General features: G+C 40.6%; 2 protein-coding genes across 6 annotated transcripts; one reads left to right on the top strand and one right to left on the bottom strand.

Moving 5' to 3' along the window:
* The first annotated feature begins 477 nt into the window (after positions 1 to 477).
* Positions 478 to 12,988, top strand: LOC121886666 (serine/threonine-protein kinase tousled-like 2). 4 transcript variants are annotated; one of them, XM_042396849.1, is made up of 21 exons: positions 478 to 940; positions 2,444 to 2,538; positions 3,852 to 3,992; positions 4,473 to 4,545; positions 4,891 to 4,928; positions 5,160 to 5,252; positions 7,016 to 7,123; positions 7,672 to 7,764; positions 8,116 to 8,226; positions 8,372 to 8,508; positions 8,600 to 8,752; positions 9,038 to 9,104; positions 9,195 to 9,292; positions 9,402 to 9,483; positions 9,577 to 9,668; positions 9,819 to 9,908; positions 10,625 to 10,794; positions 10,885 to 11,023; positions 11,210 to 11,321; positions 11,439 to 11,546; positions 11,947 to 12,988. In XM_042396849.1, exons 2-21 carry the CDS (start codon positions 2,446 to 2,448, stop codon positions 12,118 to 12,120), a joined length of 2,172 nt encoding a protein of 723 aa, XP_042252783.1. In that variant the 5' UTR covers positions 478 to 940; positions 2,444 to 2,445; the 3' UTR covers positions 12,121 to 12,988. The 4 variants fall into 4 exon arrangements, with proteins under 4 accessions (XP_042252783.1, XP_042252786.1, XP_042252785.1 ...); XM_042396851.1 differs by having other exon boundaries at positions 480 to 940; positions 3,852 to 3,923; XM_042396850.1 differs by lacking the exon at positions 478 to 940 and adding an exon at positions 1,224 to 1,355.
* Positions 12,989 to 13,516: 528 nt separating this feature from the next.
* becn1 (beclin 1, autophagy related) lies at positions 13,517 to 19,723 on the bottom strand. Of its 2 annotated transcripts, none has more exons than XM_042396854.1 (12): positions 19,604 to 19,723; positions 19,219 to 19,351; positions 18,374 to 18,438; positions 18,002 to 18,060; positions 17,697 to 17,790; positions 17,343 to 17,479; positions 17,016 to 17,210; positions 16,757 to 16,903; positions 16,452 to 16,601; positions 15,976 to 16,036; positions 15,706 to 15,848; positions 13,517 to 14,127 (listed from the first exon to the last, which is right to left on the bottom strand). In XM_042396854.1, exons 2-12 carry the CDS (start codon positions 19,343 to 19,345, stop codon positions 13,959 to 13,961), a joined length of 1,347 nt encoding a protein of 448 aa, XP_042252788.1. In that variant the 5' UTR covers positions 19,346 to 19,351; positions 19,604 to 19,723; the 3' UTR covers positions 13,517 to 13,958. The 2 variants fall into 2 exon arrangements, with proteins under 2 accessions (XP_042252788.1, XP_042252789.1); XM_042396855.1 differs by having other exon boundaries at positions 17,697 to 17,787.
* Between the last annotated feature and the right edge of the window lie 795 nt (positions 19,724 to 20,518).

The following is a 20,518-nucleotide window of genomic DNA, read 5'->3' as shown; positions in this document are numbered from 1 at the left end:
TGATCATTCAGATGCTGCTATGGCTCATCACTTTGAATATCCAGCTGGCGCAGCAATTGTGGGACCTGCATCTGCACATGCAAGACAAATAGTTAAATTATGAACTTAATTGGAAAGAATAGACATGACTACCATTACGGTACATTTGCACCAGAATCTGACAACATCTCTCTTTCCCTTCTTTGTCGGCGTTCAGTATCTTCAATAATATATTGCTGCTGGTTCAATTGACCACAAAACTAAATTCAATAAAAAAATCCAGTGTGTTCAATAGTGCCGACAGGGTTATCACACGAACTAAAAAAAATAAACAAAAAAGGATGTAACTGTGAGTTAACATTTATTAATTGATAAATCACTGAGCGTGACTATTGAAGCAGGTGGAGTCATCTTAAGGAAATACCTACAGTCTGCTGTTTATTTGGGTGGTTCTGACCTGAGAGGCTTTTATATTATCTGCTAAACAAGCGCACAGGACGGGAGGCATCGTACGAAGCTCTCCCTGGAGCCCTGTGCGGCCTCGCTGCGGGGGTTATGATCTTTTTTTTATCACCAGCTAAATAATGGGCTCTAACAAAGGTGGCTGAACTTCTTCTCCCGGTGTAAACCGTCTTCACCGCCCGACAATGACAAAAGAAAAAACCCGAGCGAAGCAGAAATGTGACAACACTTGTAAAGAGGCTTCATCAGAGCAGTGACAGCTCCGGGTTTGCCCGTGCAAGCGGCACCAAGACGGACGAGGAAACCCCGAGGATCAGGGGCCTCCTGTCCGGATGACACCAGCAGGAGCCAGCCACACTGCACTTCTTAGCTAGCATTTTGCTAAGCTAACAAATGTAGGACTAGGAGTTGTCAGGGTGGGTTTGCTGTCGCCGGATGGACGGACAAGATCCTTTTTTAGGACTGTGAGTGACAGTGAAAACTGCTAAAGGTTCTCCAGGTGAGATAACTTCAACTGAACGTTAGCTAGTTAAGGTAACCAACCATGTAGCCCAGCTGACTGTTATTTAGTAACCAGTAACAACCTAGCTAGCTACTACTAACGTGTTTCAAACTTCTACAGTGATGTGATGTATTATAATTTGACACTGCATAACAGCTTTTTCGATTTTCTTTCTCAACATCTTCGCAACATTTTGATTAGCATAATAGCCGTTGCGAACGTTAACTAGCGGGCTAACGGCTAGTTAGTTTTACATCGACAGCATCTTATCAATAACTAACGGTGGTTCAACCAACTGCAATAAAGTTGGTTTATCTGAAACGTCGGTTTACTTTTAATAAAGTTGAGCTTATGGCTTTGTCACGAAAGTTGAGTTCAAGCTAATTTACTGGACATACTTAAGCTAACTTAGGTAAGTTAACTTAACGTTTGCTGACTAGCATTGTTGTGATGGACAAGTTGAAGGGCTTGTTGGGCAAAATGAATTCACTAACGTTGACTTCCTGGGCTAAACTGTGATGATTAATGTTATGTGAATGTTTATGTTTTATTTTAAATAACTGTCATCACCATTTGAAGCCGTTTAAATGCCCTCAGATGAATCTCTCGGTTATGTGATGGATAGTCAGGTAGCTGATGGAAGTCGTGCCCTGCCATTTCATGTAGTTATAATAATCAGGGAAAGGGAAAAAATTACGAAAAATCATCTTTATGAGTCCTCATAACTAAATGGCTCTAAATTACCTCCCTGACCAGTAATGTCCAGATTCAGAGGCTCTCCTTGCTCATTCAGTTGCTGCAGGAACCGCATTTGTTGGACCTGTATCTGCACATGCAAGAGTTAACTTGTACAAATGGTGAAATTATGAACTTCACTGGAAAGAATAGACATGACTTCCATTACAGTACATATGCACCAGAATCTGACAGCATCTATCTTTCCCTTCAGTTCAGTATCAGTTTCATTGTCTTCAATAATTTATTACTGCTGGCTCAATTGGTTTAATTGACCACAAAACTAAACTCAGTAATCATTCTTCTTGCCTGTCAGCTCATGTCATGGCTTTCAAGAGGTGGTGCTGAGGGATTCTTCCCAAAAAAATCTATCCTGTTAGCCTTCTTTCACTCCACTGTGATTTGTCTGAGCTGAAAATAGTGTGTCAGTTAAGGTTAGTAAGATAGACAAGACAATGAAGTTTGCTTTGTGTCATTTTTGTGTGCGTTGGTTCACGTTGAACAGTCGGTCGTCGAATTTCCCAGCATAGGCCCAGGCTCCCAGGCAGCCTTGTTGAAACCTGTGACTTTTTGCTGGTCAGACCGCAGGATTGACTAGATTGTTAGGTCACCTGCACCAATCAGGGAAGAATAGTGTGATATTGGTAACTAATGTGCTGCTCCCTCCCTGTTGATGAGTGTCAATCCTGTCCTGTGTGACAATAACCAAACACACCTGCTACTTCACATAAGTTACTATATAATTCACTGTTTCTCTCTTTCTAGGCATGATGGAGAGACTTAATAGCCAGGCTATTAGCCTGGACCCACGCAGGCAGGAACTGCTTGAGGCTCGCTTCACTGGAGTTGGTGTCGCAAAGGTTGGCATTTCTTAGAATTAATATTAAAAAAAAAAAAAAATTAGAGGCTGCATTGAAAAGTTCATATAAGCTATTATGTTGCTAAAAGTGCATAGCAATCAAGTGCAGATTGTTTGTGCAGATGTTACTCTCTATGTAATGAGTGTTAGTTCGAATGTATGATATTTTAAATGTTGTTTTGAAAACAGAATGAGGTTTCCATTTGTATCCCTGCTCCATTATATTTAACGATACCAAAGTCTAGCTTGCGGTTTTCCTGCAGGCAAACACATCCCCACTGTTGTGTGTGAGTGCAAACATAAGCAGTCCATCAGCACTCCTATGTTACCGCTTTTAGTCTTCTCTATTTCCAGTATTGACTGATCTGTGTTCAGGAGTTTTCCCTCTGTGGAATGACCCTATCTCTCAGAGCTAAAGCTAAAACAACACAAGCTCTGTACTGGCTGACATGGGAGCTGGCCAGCAGCTCTTTGTTCAAGTGGAGACTAGTGACACTGAAATGGCACCGCAGCTGAAGCTTACAGCGTAGCCTGCGTGCTATGCTGCAACCCTTCTGTTGAACTGAGTACGGCTGTGTGTGGGTGTGCATGTGAGAAAACGGTAACCCCTGAGAAGAAATCACTATCATTCATGCTCCAGTCTCTAGCGTGTGCTCTGAAATGCATTGTTAGGTCTGCGTGTTCCGGTGTTGCAGTGCAAATGTGAACGATAGCGAATATGTTGAGAAGAGACACCGTTCTAGAAACTGCAATGAGCATGTGTAGTGTACATGTCAAGACGAAAGAATGAGAGAATTTCTTGGCTGTATGTGTGACCTTGAGCAGCAGAAAGCCAGCAGGCCTTTAAAGCATTAGCCTCCTGCACCAATTAGCCTGCTGTTTCCTCATCAGGCTGAGCAGCTGGCCATGAATAGTATGCTCCACACCATGCTGATTCTACCAACTGGATGTAAACCGAAGATTTCCAGATTAACAAGTGGATGTAAATCGTGCACGTATTGTGGCGTTGCACAAATACAAAAGCTATCTGGTTATACCTTAGTGATAACAGTTGGATACGTGCAGAAATTCCTACAAAAAATGGACAGGATCATTTGTCAGACAGAAAAGATGTGTTTAAAATCTGCATTTTGATATGAAAACATGGTTTTATCATTAACACAACATGAATACACTTACAGGGCTACATACAAGCTTCATAAAGAGTACATAAGCAACATAACTCTCCAGCATTTGGAACGGAAAACGGCAGTATTTCCTAAAAGTAGCAGATGACTAATCAATCAGCTCTGTTGTCTGTGTTCTGTTTTCCAGAGTTCAGCCAACAGTGAATCATCCAACCAGTCTCTGTGCAGCGCAGGATCACTCAGTGACAAGGAAGTGGAGGTTGGTTGGGGGAAAGAATCAATCAGAATGACAAATGACTGTCCCCTCATCTCCAGGTCCTTTAACCATGTATGCACTCCCTGATTTTCAGTGGTGGTGATTGTTTGTGTCAAATATATTGTATACAAACATGCATGCGAACGTTATGGTACACTGGCTGGTTGTCTATCCATCTATTCGAATTGGGGCAATTCAGGAATTGAGGAAACAAGTAGCCGGAAGAAATGCACTCAAGCACAGCACGAACATGTTCACTCCTCACAGAAAGAACCGTGACCCAGATTCCAACCCAGAAAGCGACAGTGTAAAGTGATAATCAACCATGCCAAGTGAACGCTATAATTTGACAAGTATTGGTGTGTGTGTGCCATAGTTGACTAGATACTGAGCACAGACAAGAGACTGTTATTAATCTTGTTATATAATGTCAAAAATGTTTATTTGAGAAAGGAGTGTAATTATATGCATGTCACTTACAGGTGCAAGGTTTTAACATGGTAAAGGGTTGTTTGCCGTAATGTTAATGTGCTGCTTTCCTGCTCTGTTTAGACACCAGAGAAGAAGGCCAATGACCAGAGAAGCAGGAAGAGAAAAGGAGACATCTATGACAGCAACAGCCAGGGTGAGTCCAACCTACTTACTGAAAGAAATCCATCATCTCCGACTCAAAGTTATACTTTACCGGCACAAATCTGGCACGCTTCAACACAAGCCACTCCTTATATTTAGAAATGCTCAGTGGTCTTTGGTTTCACTTTCATCATGACTTTTCTTCTTGGCTCTAAATATTCATGGTTGCAAATCGTAAAAATGGTCTAGAACACAATGTGGGATGTAAATCACATTATTTGGCTCAATTTTTACGCTCCAATAGATGTATATGCTTCATAAAAGATGAACACACAATAAGATCAAATGATTTTCTTCTTTTTGTCCTGCGTTTTTTAATTTTTATTTTTTTTTGTAGGAAAAGGAAGAGGACACAAAATAAGTGATTATTTTGAGGTGAGTACAAATCTGATGGTTCATACAATATGTCCCTAATGAATGTATTTTGTGTTCTAGCCACTGTGGTGCGCATTGTTTCAGATCACTCTCAAACTGTAGTGCGATGTCTCACCCTCACGTTCCGACTGTGCCGGTACGGTCCTTCATCAAACTCTTTTCTAAATAACAACTCTTGTCTCCTCTCTTTCTGTCTTGTTTCCACACTCTTATCAACCGCCCTGTGGCCAGTTTGCTGGTAGCAGTGGCTCTGGCACCAGTCCTGCCCGGGGCATTCCCGTTCTGGTGCGCTCCTCTCCACAGCACTCACTGTCTAATCCTCCGGTGAGCATCACCATCCATCTCCATAGCGCTCTTCTGCTCTGGCTGTCTTTCTTCAGTTGTGTTACTCTTGGTTTTCAACCTGTTTAACCATTAGCAAGAGTGAGATTGAGTTGCGTGTGTCTGTCTTCACTTTGGGCTCAAGTTAGTGAAGCATGCATATATTTCATGTCTGATTTCCAGGTCTTGTCTGGATCTGTTCAGCCAGTGGAAATAACATAACATTTCCTTGTAACTACTGAGATGTTTTAAGATTCTTAATGATTTTTTTTAACAGCCCTTTTTACAGCAACAATTGAATATGTGACATTTATGGAATGATCAGATTTAGGCAGCGATACTGTAGCTAAATTTAATGTTTTCAGCTCTGGTGTTGCCTCATGTTTTCAGATGCTGTTGTTTTGGTTTTAGATTGGACACAGTGAGCTGGCATTTAAGCCAGACATGGGAGCAAACAATAAAGGGCCTTGTGTATATTATGTAAGATCGGAGCCTGTACTTAACACTTTTAGTGGTTGTTGATGACAGTTTAATGTATCACTGAAATACTTAAGTCTCTAATTAAGAATCTCCTCACATATCATGTTCATTCATCTAATGTTAAGATAACATCTTAACATTGTTCACTGCCGGTTAACGGTATGTAAACATTTTCCAACAGGCTCTAAATTAAAGGTGCGATAAGTGACTTCTAGTGTCCCATAGCACTAAAGGACCATGATATGTGGCAGTTTGAAAGGGGTTTTTAATCAATACCTTTGACTACATGATTAGCTGAAATCTTAAGCTTGAGTCATTGAGATTTATGGCTTTCAGAACTCATTTTTTCTGGTCCAAACTCTGTGCACCAAAATAGCTACCAGGCATTCCAACTGAATACAGCACAATATCCCAGAATCCCAAGGGTTTGTGTTGGTGCGGGCGTGTTGTTTCAAGCTCCAGTTAGACAGTTAAGTACAGTCTGGGAAGTCACATTCGAGTAGTAAATCCATTTGTTTCAAGATAATCAGACAAAAACACTGCACAGTGATTTATAATCCTATGAGACGAGCTTTTACAATCTGTGAAAGTTATCACGGCTGCCATCTTTTTCATCCTTCCTCGTGACAATCGCCAGTTAACAGCGATCTACTGGTACCTGGAATTTGAGCTCGCACATACAGTATTTGATCGGCCCAAACAGTGCATTGCTGGGTGATGAGTGGCCACAGTGGATCACTTTTTTAATGCACTGTCACTCTGAATAGGCCTTTGAAATGGTGGCCGATGCTACAAACGAGCAAATACTGTCGAGCACACATTTTATTCCTTTGCCAAAAAAGAGTCAGTATTATAAGTGGTTTTGCTGTTTCTCTTTTTTATTCCAATGTGTCTCTAATGAGCAAACTTACTTAGTGTGACTATGTGACTACTGAACTCTGTTATGTCCTTATTTTTTTCCCAACATCCCAGTAAAAATATTGTGATCCGCAGTATAAAAGGCTGTACGTACATTGGTGCAGAAGTTCAAGAATTGAGTCATTTCCTGCAATCTTAACAAAAATATTAACTGCAGTTTGTTTTTATCACTTACAGACATTGAACATTTCCCAGCCTTAAATGCAAGATTAGAATAGACTTAGCAAAATATTTACAGACACGATACGCTTTTTTATCCTTTTTCATCTACTTTATAATCTCCCTAGGCTCTCTGTGTTGCTGTTTATATTTTACCCTCTGTGTCTTTCCACCTCCCTCCCCTCTTTTTCTGTTTCCCTGGAATCCAGTTTCAGCACGGCAGTCCTTCGTCCACAGGCTCAGCCCACACAGACTCTTCATCTTGCAGCTCTGTTAAGACAGCCCCCACACACACCTGTGCACACAAAGCCATCCAGGTAACTGACTGACTGACTGACTGGCCCGGATCACCACTCAACGCCAACTTTTCTGATTGTCGTTCAGTATATTCTGTTACATTGTAGAGGCTCCATTAAAAGCAACTTTTGACATTTACCTCTAAAAGAAAACAATTTTGTTCTTCAGTTGTTGTGTAGTAAGTGAAAAGTGGTTTCTTTGACAACGCCGGATGAGTTTGACTAAGTCTGTAGGGTTGACACAACTTCACACCTTATTTGCCATTTAAAACAGCCAAGATGTTAAAATTAAAGGTCACACTTTGAAAAGGCGCTGCCACTTCCTCTGCAGCGCAACTGACATGATACTCGCAACACGCATCGAACTGTTCTTGCAAATTAACTTAATTGGCCTAATTAAAGGTCAGTATTTTGAATTCATGTCTAACATCTAAGACACCACCGGTCTGGTTTTGATCAATTCAAAGTGATGGTGTGTTTTGTTGCTGACTGGCCCAAGGGGTGTCTGTATCATTTACGTGAGATGAGATGCTTACTGTCGGCTTGTTGTCTTTGTCCTCCTGTTCCAGTCAGAACTGACGCTGCTGAAACTGATGGCACTGGAGAAAGACAAGAACTCTGACCTGGAGAAGAAAGAGGGCAGGATAGATGACCTGCTGAGGGTAAGATGAGAAGAAAAAAAAAATCTGTCCTCACACTGACCTCATACTGGTTTTGAAAGCTGTGTAACTGAATAAAAATTTTAGTTGATAACAGTAATTGATGTCATACTTATTAAGCCCCTTCACAAATATCCTTATTTATCACTTCGCAAGCTAGGCATATTTGCTACCACTTGTCACAACAGCCCCAGTCAGTATCATTCATAATCATACATAATGTGCTTGTTCATTTTCAAATTTCATTTTTGCTTAAAATACATTTTGCTTAAACTTATTATCAATTTATGAATGAAAAAAGCCTCGGATCCTAACAAGAATAACATGTGAGAGTAATGATGTATGTTTCGGCAGGCTAACTGTGACCTTAGGCGACAGGTGGATGAGCAGCAGAAGATGTTGGAGCGCTTCAAGGAGCGGCTTAACAAGTGTGTGACCATGAGCAAGAAGCTCCTAATCGAGAAGGTGCGTGTACATATGCATTTGTGCTTAGAAGTGTTTTCCTCAGAGAGACGGCTTATCTCACCTTGTTACAGCTGCATGCTAAATTTGTTTGCTACTCGGTTGACACTTTTTTTTTTTTTTTTTTTAATGTAATTTATTTTTACAGTCAAAGCAGGAGAAGATGGCTTGCAGGGACAAGAGCATGCAAGACCGTCTACGTCTGGGCCACTTCACCACCGTACGCCATGGAGCTTCCTTCACTGAGCAGTGGACAGATGGATATGCCTTCCAGAACCTCATCAAGTCAGCATGCAAATAAGCACAAACATATGTTTGCAATTTATGCATTCTACATGAAAGAATGTGCACAGTAGTTTGTTATTACATGTTCTAGGCAGCAAGAGCGAATCAACTCGCAGCGGGAGGACATCGAGAGGCAGAGGAAACTGCTGGGGAAGAGGAAACCTCCCTCCATGGCTCAGACACCTCCGCCCAGCCTGGAACAGAACAAACGAAAGAGCAGGAGCAACGGCCAGGAGAATGAAACGTAAGGTTACATACAACAGCTAAATTACTCGATGCCTTATTTGAAACAGATTTTTTTTTATTGTTTAATTTTGTCAACAGTAATGATTTGGACATTTTAAGATTTGTTTTTACTTGTAGAATCTTAAAAAGATACAGAATGCATTTTCTTTTTGTTGACACTAATTGTCAGGATATTGAATCAGTTTGTGTTGCCTGTTCCTTCTTCCTTTGATCTGAAATAAATGTGTTGCTTATTACATTTTTGTTCTCACAAGCTGACCTATTTCTAATTTATCCCGCACAGGTTGTCACTTGCAGAATATCACGAGCAAGAGGAGATTTTCAAACTTAGAATTGGTCATTTAAAAAAGGTACCAGTTTATTATCACCTACTGCAAAAGCTGCTGCACTTGTTCATCTTGGGTTTCGGGTTGGTAATAGATTTGTGTGGTCGTACGCAGGAAGAGGCAGAGATCCAGGCAGAGCTGGAGCATTTGGAGCGGGTAAGGAACCTGCACATTCGGGAGCTGAAGAGAATCCACAACGAGGACAACTCACAGTACGTGCCACCTCCGTTTAACCTACCTCACCCGTTCCGTTGTGGGGCTTTAATTTAATTATGCAGTTTGAAAAAAGCCAAATGATTGACACAAGTCTTTATTTTGTAGATTTAAAGACCACCCCACACTGAACGACAGATATCTGCTGTTACATTTACTTGGAAGAGGTGGCTTTAGTGAAGTTTACAAGGTAAGCAAATGCCATTTATTTGGCATCCATTCCTCACAAGTTGCATCTTTCATTTTTTTTGTTAAACTTTAATGTCTAATGTTCCTTTTCTAGGCTTTAGATTTAATGGAGCAAAGATATGTGGCCATTAAAATCCATCAACTCAACAAGAACTGGAGGGAGGAGAAGAAGGAAAACTACCACAAGTAAGTCTGAACTTCTTTTGGCTTGACCAGCTATTCTCTTCCTTTGCATTGTTGAAAATGATCTTATCTGCAATTGATTATAGCATTGTGGAAGTTCCAACTTAAAATTCTTGTTGAAGTAGACTTTTGGCCATCCATTTGTTTTTTCAGACACGCCTGTAGAGAGTACAGAATCCACAAAGAACTCGACCACCCTAGAATCGTCAAACTCTACGACTACTTCTCGCTCGACACAGACTCGTAAGTGCTTCACTTCTCATAAAGCTCATGCAGGTGTGCCAATATTAATCTGATAATTTAAGTGTACATGTAACTTTTTAAATGCCTGTAAAAACATTGATGTAGCATCTAGCAGACAGAATGGATGGTCTGTTCTGAAGTTTGGATTTGGGTTTAGCATTTGACACTTATCTTGGCAGTTTTATAGTTCTGGAGCTGAAAAATCCTATTAAGGGCGACGGGAGAAAACCCATGAGTGAAGTTCAGAAGGAACGAACAAGTAGTAACCTCCATGGTGGCGTGTAGTAGGCTGACACCTGTCTGTCAATCAAGGAAAAGACTCCAAATGTAGCAAAATTTAAGCTGTAATACCATTTTAATGAGATTTTTTTCAATATCACCACTTTACCATAAATAAAAGGGATAAGCTTGTCTTTTTTTTCCCCCGTCTGCGTCTGCATAGACCATTCACTTGTTTCACCTTCTGAAATCACATCGTGAGCTCTATTTGATCAGAGGAAAGAGCAGTCTGGATAAAGTGCAACAGAAGTGTAAAAAAGGAATCTAATAGATTTCCTGTGACCCACTTGCATGTAATATACATATCTATATGTAGGTCAGTAGATGATTAACTGATGTTCATATGCTACAAGTAACACTTTTAAGCATCTTTAGATGTGTGTACGCGGGTAGGTGACATCGTCCGAAATAATATCTGTTTGTGTTATCTCTCCCAGGTTCTGCACAGTGCTGGAGTACTGTGAAGGCAACGATCTGGACTTCTACTTGAAGCAGAATAAGCTGATGACTGAGAAGGAGGGCCGCTCTATTGTCATGCAGATCGTTAACGCCCTCAAGTATCTCAACCAGATTCGGCCACCCATCATCCACTACGACCTCAAGCCCGGTAGAGTTTTAGTTTGCACGTAGTTGTAATCTTGTAATAGTCTTTCCTTTGCAGAATAGTTTACTAGAATGTTTACTGTCCTGTGTTTAGGAAACATCCTGTTGGTTAACGGCACAGCTTGCGGAGAGATTAAGATCACCGACTTTGGCCTGTCTAAGATCATGGATGATGACAGCTACAACTCTGCAGATGGCATGGAGCTGACCTCGCAAGGAGCAGGGACCTACTGGTACGTACAGAAACACATTTCATGTCTTTAGATCCACACGCAGCCATTAATGACTTCACAAGTCCGTAGCAGAGAAGCAGACATTCGAAAGAAAGGATGTTAATTGAATTCCTCATTTAGAGAGTGCTGAGAGAGAACAGAGAGCAAAACCTATTTCAGTCTCTGGTTTTGATTTGTGGCTTGCAGGTACCTGCCTCCTGAGTGCTTTATGGTGGGCAAGGAGCCCCCGAAAATATCCAACAAAGTGGATGTTTGGTCAGTAGGGGTCATCTTCTACCAGAGCTTATACGGACGCAAGGTAATCACTAACCTGCATTCCATTAACACAGATTGTCAGGATTTTTTTTTTTTTTTTTTTAACAAAAACGAAATGAACAAGCTGCATATTAACACTCTCTCTGTTGTGTTTCTCCAGCCGTTCGGTCATAACCAGTCACAGCAGGATATCCTCCAAGAAAACACCATACTAAAAGCTACTGAGGTGCAGTTTCCCCCCAAACCTGTGGTCACCACAGAAGCAAAGGTGCGGTACTCATTTCTTTCACACAGCTACAGGCTCATGTAACACACCGTTCCCTTCCAACATTCTGCATTTTCATCCTTTAAACAGGATGTTTGGGTGGGACATGGCAGTACAGGGTGCTTCTTAAATGTAAACCGACGGGATGTTTGATATAGTAGGTGGGGCAGAGATAGTGCAAGACAATTAAGTCACGAGTGAAGCTTCAGTGTTTGCTAGAAAGTGTCTATTTCATGGTCTTTGTAAACATGCAGAGTGGGATAAGCAGGCAGCACCTCAAGGCTGTTAACATTTATAGCCTCTGGAAGGGACTTAAGTATCACAGCAAGTAGCCTCTGAGGGGTTGTAGAAGGTGCCCAAATACGAGCAGAGTTGAATTATTTTCCCGTATTTCCCCTCACAGGCCTTCATTCGCCGTTGCCTGGCTTATCACAAGGAGGACCGCGTGGACGTGCTGCAGTTGGCAAGCGATCCGTTCCTAATGCCCCATATTCGAAAGGCCCTGGGCAGCAACACACCCGTGGCACCTCCTATTCCCTCCACCTCCAGCTGCTACAGCAGCAATGCCTCCGAATGAAGGGAGCCGAAAGTCTGGATTTAAAACCCTGTGAAGACAAAGCCACATGGAGACGTTACACACTCGCTGAAACTCCTCCTTAGCTCTCTTGGTTGCAAGAGAGCAGAGAGCATGATGGGATGGAGGGAACCTGAAAGTGTGAAAGTGTGAATGGAACCAAAATGATGGATAATGATGTGGTGATGTAGTAGTAAATGTGCCCACCACCTTTGTCCAAGTGGTTAAAAATGAAGGGCCGGTCTCTGGCTGTGGGCTCAGTAGAACCCAAAGATTTGCCCATATGCATGCACTAACACAAAAACTTTGGGCTCGTTTCAAGGGGCTTTTTTACATGAATAATAGTAAAAGCACCCATAAAGATTGCACAACTGACAGGCTGAGTATGCCGTTCGTGGAAGATCACCTGCCTCTATTCTGTGGAAGGTTTAGAAGAAGAAGCATTACTGAAATTTCATCCCATACTGCTTGAAATGCATCATCTATCAAACTATTTTTCAGTACTATAGTGGTCATTTTCAGATATGTATCCCTATTGGTTTGAACCTGAGACTTTTTAGGAAGGGCTCCTACAGTGATGAGGAATGATGACCAAAGTTAAAGGCCTGCCTTGTTGACATGGCACTGTTAAGAGGTTCATAAATGACTTAACACAGAAGATTCGAGAAGGTTTCAACCTATTTTGAATATTTTACTGGATAACTGGAAGTCAGCTGCTTATTTCAGTTGTTAAGTCCATATTTTTCCATGAAATTTACCCCCTTAAATGTTTTTGTTAACCTTACAAGGGGATGACTATGAATGAGTGTTGTGATGAGAGGTAAGATTCTCAACAGAAGTAATGATGAAACCATTAAAAAACATTTGGTTACCTCTGTGGTGTTTTAGTTGATTTGGGAAAATAATTGGGCAAACTATGCATTTATTGTAATTCACACACAATTAACATTTTTGGTATTGAGGTGTATTGATGAATGTATGCTGCAAGTATATTTAAACATTTAATCTCACACCAGACACTTTTTTTCACAGCATAAATTGTTTATTAACTCAAGTCACACGTCATTAAAAGTATCCGTCATATCTGAAGCAGGCAAATTCATTTGATGGTGCAGAGTATGAATACAAAGTAGTTGTTAGTGCATCTCTAAATACAACCGTTTGCCTGCAGTGTAAGTATGTATCAAATGAATAAACTGTGTTCAAGGTTAATGAAATACTGACACGCTTGTGGAATACTAAACTCTTCTTGTCCATAATTATCACAAAATCTTGCAGCTTAGAATTGGGATGTTGACAAAAAAAAAAAAAAAAAGTTTCTCAATGTGGAGAGAGAATTACTAAACAGTGATTTCAAAGTTGTGCGGTGCAACAGGAGACGCTGAAGTTGACAAAGTGGTTCAAACTATTTGGGGAAGCTTTAAAGTACATTCAAATCTGAGGGAGAGAAATAGTTTTAATACACTTCTAGGAAAATGCCAGATATTAATTAGTGAAGCACATCAAAACAGAAGACACACCTGTATTTATCCTCCTCACTTTCAGACCACATAAAGACATCCTGTGCCGCATTTTAGCTTCCATAGTGGACTTCAAATCTCCATCTCTATGATCTCCTCTTTGGAACATGTAAAAACACAAACAATCTAGACTGAAGTTCTAGACAGTGCTCTGTGCATTTTGCATGAAAATGCTGAAAGGTTTTGCAGAGTGGCGCAGACATAACCATTTCTTTTCTGGTGCCCATGTTATCCAGATAAGAGTCACACACAGATTCCAGTTATTAGAGGTACATATGACTATGGGTGAGGTTTGACATCCCAAGGCATCGTCCAGCAGGTTTATCTGTTGTAGAACTGTGAGGTGACCCAGGCCAGTCCCCACTTTAGGTTGGTGAGCATAAACTTGAGCGCCTTGGTCCACTGCTCCTCAGAGTTGAACTGGGTCTTGATGGAGTAGGACCCGCCGCTGCCACCCGTGTCCTCGATCTTGCCTTTCTCCACATCCATCCTGAGGCACAGAATAAAAGATTAATTACAGTCATCACATATGATCTGGTGAACATACTGATATCAGTATTGTAACCTGACATTAAAAAGGCAGAAGGTACGTTAGTGTAGATGTAAATTATCCAGCTTTTGGTTAGATCTGGAGATAACCGTCTCTTTCTGTCTCTATTTGACAGTTAGGATTTCTGTTTTCACACCTAAATCTGGGAAAATATTAATTGACTTTGGCTTTGTGTGTCCACCAAATTCAATCAAAATCTAATAATATATTGATATATTCTGATGACACAGACAGGGTTTAAGATATTGCCTTATTGGTGGAGGACAAAAGACCCAAGAGCAATGGATGTTAAGCAAAAAATTGCAGGAGTTACCTTAATTAAATCTTAGCAAGACTACAAGTCTAAGCCCTGGTAGCAGTTTACACCCTTCACATTGATCATTTATTCATAAAGGGGCCATATTATGAAAAACTCACTTTTTCAGTGCTTTGGCGTACGTATTTGGGTCTCTGATGTGCCTACTATCACACAAGCTGTGAAATAAGCTTGTGTGAAAACCACCCAGTCAGTTTGGTGTGGGCTGGCTTTCTCTGTGCTCCTGTGATTCAACAAGCCATTCAGATTTGATACCCCTTCTTACATCACATGGGGCGAAGCTAAACTAAGCCAAGGGCGGAAAATTTGCCTGTATCGTGGGGCTGGACTGGGGGACAGAGCTGCTGCTGAGCCCTGGCAAGCTCTGCAGTAGAGAGCTGGCCGGGAAGCAGAGCCAAAGAGTCCTGCGTTGCTGCTGCTGTCTGGTCTTCTAGAGGAATAAACACCCGATTCTGATCCGGAGCAGTCTACCGGAGGGAGGAGTTTGTTTTTTAAACTTCTGGGATTAAGTAATAGCACCAAAAATGTTAAGTATGTTGTGAGGGTGATAATAAATGAAAGGCCATGGGGTCATTAAAAGCAAAATGGTATAAATCCCCTTTGGGGGATGAATGGTTTTAGCAAATTTCATGATAATCTTCCTATTAGATTATAAAACACCTCTAGTGCAAAGGTGACATTTAGGCCTGGAGCAAGAAGCAGGCTCAGTGGTCAAAATGCTAAACGTAAGTGAATGTTCTCTATGAATTTCCACTAAATATTTGTTCTGTACAGGTGAAAATTCTGATAAATTCTGATTCTGATGGTCACCAGTCCCACCAGTCTACTGCTCAACCTGATGATAAATGGATTTGATGGTGCAGCAGCAGCAGTACAGAGTAAATGAAGTGTAGATTTTTAGGTTGGACAGATGCTGACTGTAGTATTATTAGTAAATGTTGAACCGGTTGCCATGCTTTAAATATTCAAAGGGTTATATATTCAAAGCTTTCCCAAATGTGCTTTATTTGCCTCAACAGCATAATGAAAGCAGACAATTCTTCAGCCCCTCTAGAATACGCTGAAGTAATTATTTAGAATTTGCATTCATGAATATGTAGAGCTTCATCTTAAATTGCTGCAAAGATACCGGAGTTAATGAACACGGAAGAAGACAGACATCCAAATGGGATATGCACACAATCATACTGCAGGTATCTGACCTGTATGGAAGGCAGAAGCCTGTGTCTCCTTTCTCCACCTCCTCTTTGAACTGCTGGACACAGTCCAGGAAGGCCACCATGGCGTGGTCGAATTTATTGTCCCAGAAGAACCTCAGGCCACCAGAGCAGTACAGTGGAAGTTCCTGGACAAACACAAGACAGAAAGAAAGAAAGAAAGAGAGAAAGAAAGAAAGAAAGGGCAGAGTTGGAGCTTGGAGGAGTGTTTAAATCATGATGTGAGAGCTGGGCTTGAGAGTGCTGTTTTATTACCTTGGACTTGTCTGTCAGGGACTCGAGGTATGAGTGGTTTCCATATGGGACGAGGCGATATCTGAAGAGAGGATAGAGTTAGTGTTAGTTGAGTTTAATTAAAGTTTACTTGCAGAATAACCAAATAAGTAATGTTTAAAAAAAACTACAAAATATAAGAGATCTACTCATTCATTGTAAACAGTTGAAGTCAAATAAAAAAAACAAACAAAAGCAACAGAAAGAAAACTGAGATTACAGTATGTGTTACGATGTTGAATCTAAATAACAGAAACAATGTGGTGGAACTGACATTTAAGATGAGTTCAAACAGACCAAATTAGTGTGAGGATGTAAATGTAAGCGATACATTTAAACTAAACATTATTACAATTAAAATTATTACCTACTTTAAATTTTCATGGAAACATGGCAAGGTAATTATATACATTAATGACAACAGATCCAACAGAGAAAACACATTTTAGAGTGTTCACCTCTGGAAACGCAGCCCCATTTTGTTGGCCAGGGCGTGAAGCAGCAGCACCGTCTGCCCCCAGGCGGCGTTAATCTCATTCCACTCCACAGGAACACTGGGGAGTCGACCTAGGCGGAAGTTGTTGATGGTACCAAACTGCCCGCTGTGCCTGAAAAGGAAAAGAAATTCAGATTCTCAGTTAGTAAGCATTTAATTTTATCTGAGGGGGTCTGTGTTGAATACTTGCAAAGTCATGGTTGATTGGTGGAGAGAAAAACTAATTATTTCTCCTTAGCATACAGCAACAACAACATTTGTGCGTACCAGATGTGAAAGGTGGCGTTGAAGACGTTGGTCTTTTTCAAGCGATCTAGTTGAATCTGGCAGTAACGCATCTGGTTCTCAACGCTCTTCAGCTCATCATCCAGCTCAAGCTGTTGCCGCTTAAACTCACTGTACTCCTTTTGGTACCTAACGCATACCACACAAACACAAAACAGTGTAAAGGAACAGAGCTGTTAGGTGCTCTCTCATCTATAGTATCCCGCTGTCACCTGTCTACACCACCCTTAGCATCACTCACTGCAGCTCCTCTGTGTCCAGCTGCTGAGAGTGGATCCTGCTCTGGGTCAGGTCTTGGGCTACAGCTGCTCTCTGCTCCTCCACTGCCTCCAGCTCCTGGACCAGGGCCTCCTCCTCCTCATTCAGCTGCTGCAGCTCTGTCAGCAGGGTCTCCTCCTCTTCCACCTGCAGGTGTGACAGCAGCTCCAGACACTGCCTGAAAAAGCATTCACACACAGTAGGTTATTACACAGACAGAGTTTATTTGTAGTGATGAACACCAGAAGCATCTCCCCTCCCCTCTGAACTGAGACATCGAGGGATTTAAATTTGTTGTGCACCAGCTCACTTGTAATTCTGGCATTCGTTCTCTGTGATGTTGAGCTGTGTGTCCAGGTGGTCCAGCAGGGTGTCAGTACATTCCTCACACAGTGGGTGATCCACATCTGTCTGGCCCGACATGATGTCAAACAGGTCACTGGTCACCTGAGTGAGAAAGGATCAGATACAACATAGTCACATAGGATGGTCATCACACTAACACATGACCAGATCAGCATGTGAACATACAAGTTTTAAGTTCAAATCCACATAGATCACCCTGCAACACCATTTTTTGACCGTCTACTCATCTGTTATACTGGCCTAAATAACATGATCAGTGATGAGCAAAAAGACATGACTGGATTTAAAAATAGTTTACCTTCAGTCTCCGGCTTAGATTTTCCATGGTGCCTCCATCAGATGCTTCTCCGATCAGTGTGAAGCTGTTGGCGCTCTCTGTGGACATCATCCTGCTGAGAAGGACAAGATTCAAACTCGGTAGAACACTAAAGTCTCACATATGTATCAGTTCTCACCTCATTTGACAAAGAAACATATGGGATATCTACTTAATGACTCCTGTAAAGGAAGGTTTTCAAATGCAGCATCTGGTAAAGCTTTATTAATTAAAGCAGCAGTAATCAAAAGACAACTGATATTAATCAGAAAACAGCAAGTGCTCACCGTGCAGGAGGGATGTATTTTCTCGACACTCCATCTTGCTTATTTTCTGCAAAGGTCTCCTGGGGTGAAAACATAATTCTGAGGTTCAGACTTTTTTTTTTTTCTGACAAAACATTTACATACATTTCGTCTTAGGTATCTCAAAGTCTTGTAAATTATAGCAAATTTTTCAATATAAAAACACTGGGAAATGGTGATTGACATTTTTCAATATTTTCTGACACTTAAAGACAAACAATTAATCAAGAAAATAATCGACAGATTAATCAATAATGAAAATAATTGTTAGTTGCAGCCCTAGACCTGGGAGCATGATAATCTGTTTACAATTCAGAGTTAATTGCTAAGATATATCTTTTCAGCTGTACCTACCTCTGGTGCCGTCTCCCCCTCACTACTGTCAGTCTGTTTGCTGGGGGTCACTGTGACCAACGGAGCTGAAGAGAAGAAGAGGAGACACAGAGAAGTCACTACATGACAGATGGAGCAATTTAAACATTGTTACACTATATCACCTTAAAGGACGGGTTCACAGTTTTTCAAGTCTGTCTTAAAACAACAGTCAGGTGAACATTGAAATAGGTTTCTCTTGCCATAATCATTCCTCCTGTTCATACTGGCCATTAGAAGATCCCTTCATGATGTATTTATAATGTAAGTGATGGGGGGCAAAATACACAAGCCTCCTTCTGTGCAAAAATATATTTAAAAGTTTATCTGAAGCTAATATGAAGCTCCGGTCATCCAAATGAGTCAAATCAAGTAGATTTCGTTCAATGTTACAGTCTTTTTAGTCCCTTTTTGTTACTATACTTCCACTGCAGCTCAACAGGGAAACACCGTCTGAGGAAACACAAAGAGGGAATTTGATGCTAAAAAGACTGTAAATGTGGCAGATATCCACTTGATATGACTAACTCAGACTGCTGAAGCCTCATATTAGCTTCAGATGGGCTTTTAAATGCATTTTTGCACAAAATGACTGTGTGGAGACACTGGATTTTGGCCTCCATCACTTACATTGAAAGCACATTTGAAGGGGATCTTTTAACAGCCAGTAAGAACATGAGGAATGATTACAGCGACAAAAACCTCTTTCAGTATTCATATGGACACCTGACTGTTGTTTTAAGACAGACTTGGACAATTGTGAACCTATCCCTTAATGTTACATACATTTAACAGCACTGATGGTGGATTGTTAAGGGTATACATACCAATAAGTTCCTGGATAGTGACTCGATCGAGCACATTGAAGGATGTGTCCAGTTTGAGCGGCTGGCAGCACCGCTGACACACGAAGCTCACCTGCATCGTTGTGCTCGACGACTTGGAGCCCTCCATCGCTACCTACAAGTACACACATTGAAAAAATAATTGACAAATTTAAGCTATCGGTGTGTAGAAAACAATGTCCGAGTGGTTAACACTACTGGCAGCCTGACAGTACGTTTTTGGGTCTAGAAGTAAACGTTACACATTAAAGGCTGTTAGCTAACTAGGGAGCTAGCAGGCTAACGTCAGCTTTACAGCTAGCTTGTGTGTAAACATACGATTGACTCACACTTGTGAAGAATGAAAACTATTACATAATAATCCAACCTTTTACACGTGGAAAACGAGAAATCTCTCCTAATATAGTTTGCGTGACTGTTGCATTTTGCACATCGGGACTTCCCTCTCCACTTCCTTATTGTTGTTTACGGCGGTTGTGACGTCAGATTAGAGGCGTGTAAGTCACGTGGTAGCCGGTGGACTTTTTATTAGTATGAATAATAAATACAATATACATAACATACATTAAATTGTACAATATAGACTATAATAATAAATAAAAATAATAATTATCAAAATTACATTATTATTATTATTATTATTATTATTAATAATAATAATAATAATAATAATAATAATAATAATAATATGCATGAAATAATCCCACACTATGCAATAATAATGCAATACTACGAGCATATAATAGACAAAGTAAAAGAAAAAGAATACCATTTTATGGAATGTTGCATAAGCAAGCTAGTAATATAGTATTATTATTATATAGTGATATAAATAATATAATTCATGTAATTCATGCAATGTAATATACCGCTAGATTGTATTACTGCAACAAGTGATAATGTCAGAGGCTAGTGCAGTAGCTGAGATCCTTCAGTGTTTTACCTCCAGGATTTGGAGTATTTATTGATTTTGAGTTTTTAACCTGAGTAATTTCATGTAATTACTGTACTTTCTATCATGGCATTTATGAGATGTATGCTGTGTAGTAATGTTGAATTATTTGGTACTGTACAGCAGCAGCATTGTGTGTATAAGACAATAAAGTTTTAACTTATCTTATTCTACTACTACCCAGAAAAAATGAAATTAAACTTCGGTTGCATATATTATAACTATTTTTATCTAGTCTTTTTGTCTTACTTATCCAAATTAGACTGGAACTTGCTACTTAAATGCAAAAAAGATAAGAGAAAGGAGTGAATAAAAACATTGTGATGGAGG

Source organism: Thunnus maccoyii, chromosome 20 (assembly GCF_910596095.1).
Source record: "Thunnus maccoyii chromosome 20, fThuMac1.1, whole genome shotgun sequence".
Lineage (NCBI taxonomy): Eukaryota > Metazoa > Chordata > Actinopteri > Scombriformes > Scombridae > Thunnus > Thunnus maccoyii.
This window is presented reverse-complemented; position numbering and strand designations above follow the sequence as displayed.

Excerpts from the sequence above, each read along its gene's own strand:
- LOC121886666 (XM_042396849.1), top strand. The coding sequence starts at position 2,446 with ATGATGGAGAGACTTAATAGCCAGGCTATTAGCCTGGACCCACGCAGG. Across the intron at positions 3,993-4,472 it reads TCTCCAGGTCCTTTAACCAT|ACACCAGAGAAGAAGGCCAA; the intron begins GTATGCACTCCC and ends TGCTCTGTTTAG. Across the intron at positions 11,024-11,209 it reads CAAGGAGCAGGGACCTACTG|GTACCTGCCTCCTGAGTGCT; the intron begins GTACGTACAGAA and ends TGTGGCTTGCAG.
- becn1 (XM_042396854.1), bottom strand. The coding sequence starts at position 19,345 with ATGGAGGGCTCCAAGTCGTCGAGCACAACGATGCAGGTGAGCTTCGTG. Across the intron at positions 18,061-18,373 it reads AGGGGGAGACGGCACCAGAG|GAGACCTTTGCAGAAAATAA; the intron begins GTAGGTACAGCT and ends TTTTCACCCCAG. Across the intron at positions 17,791-18,001 it reads AAATACATCCCTCCTGCACG|CAGGATGATGTCCACAGAGA; the intron begins GTGAGCACTTGC and ends TGTCCTTCTCAG.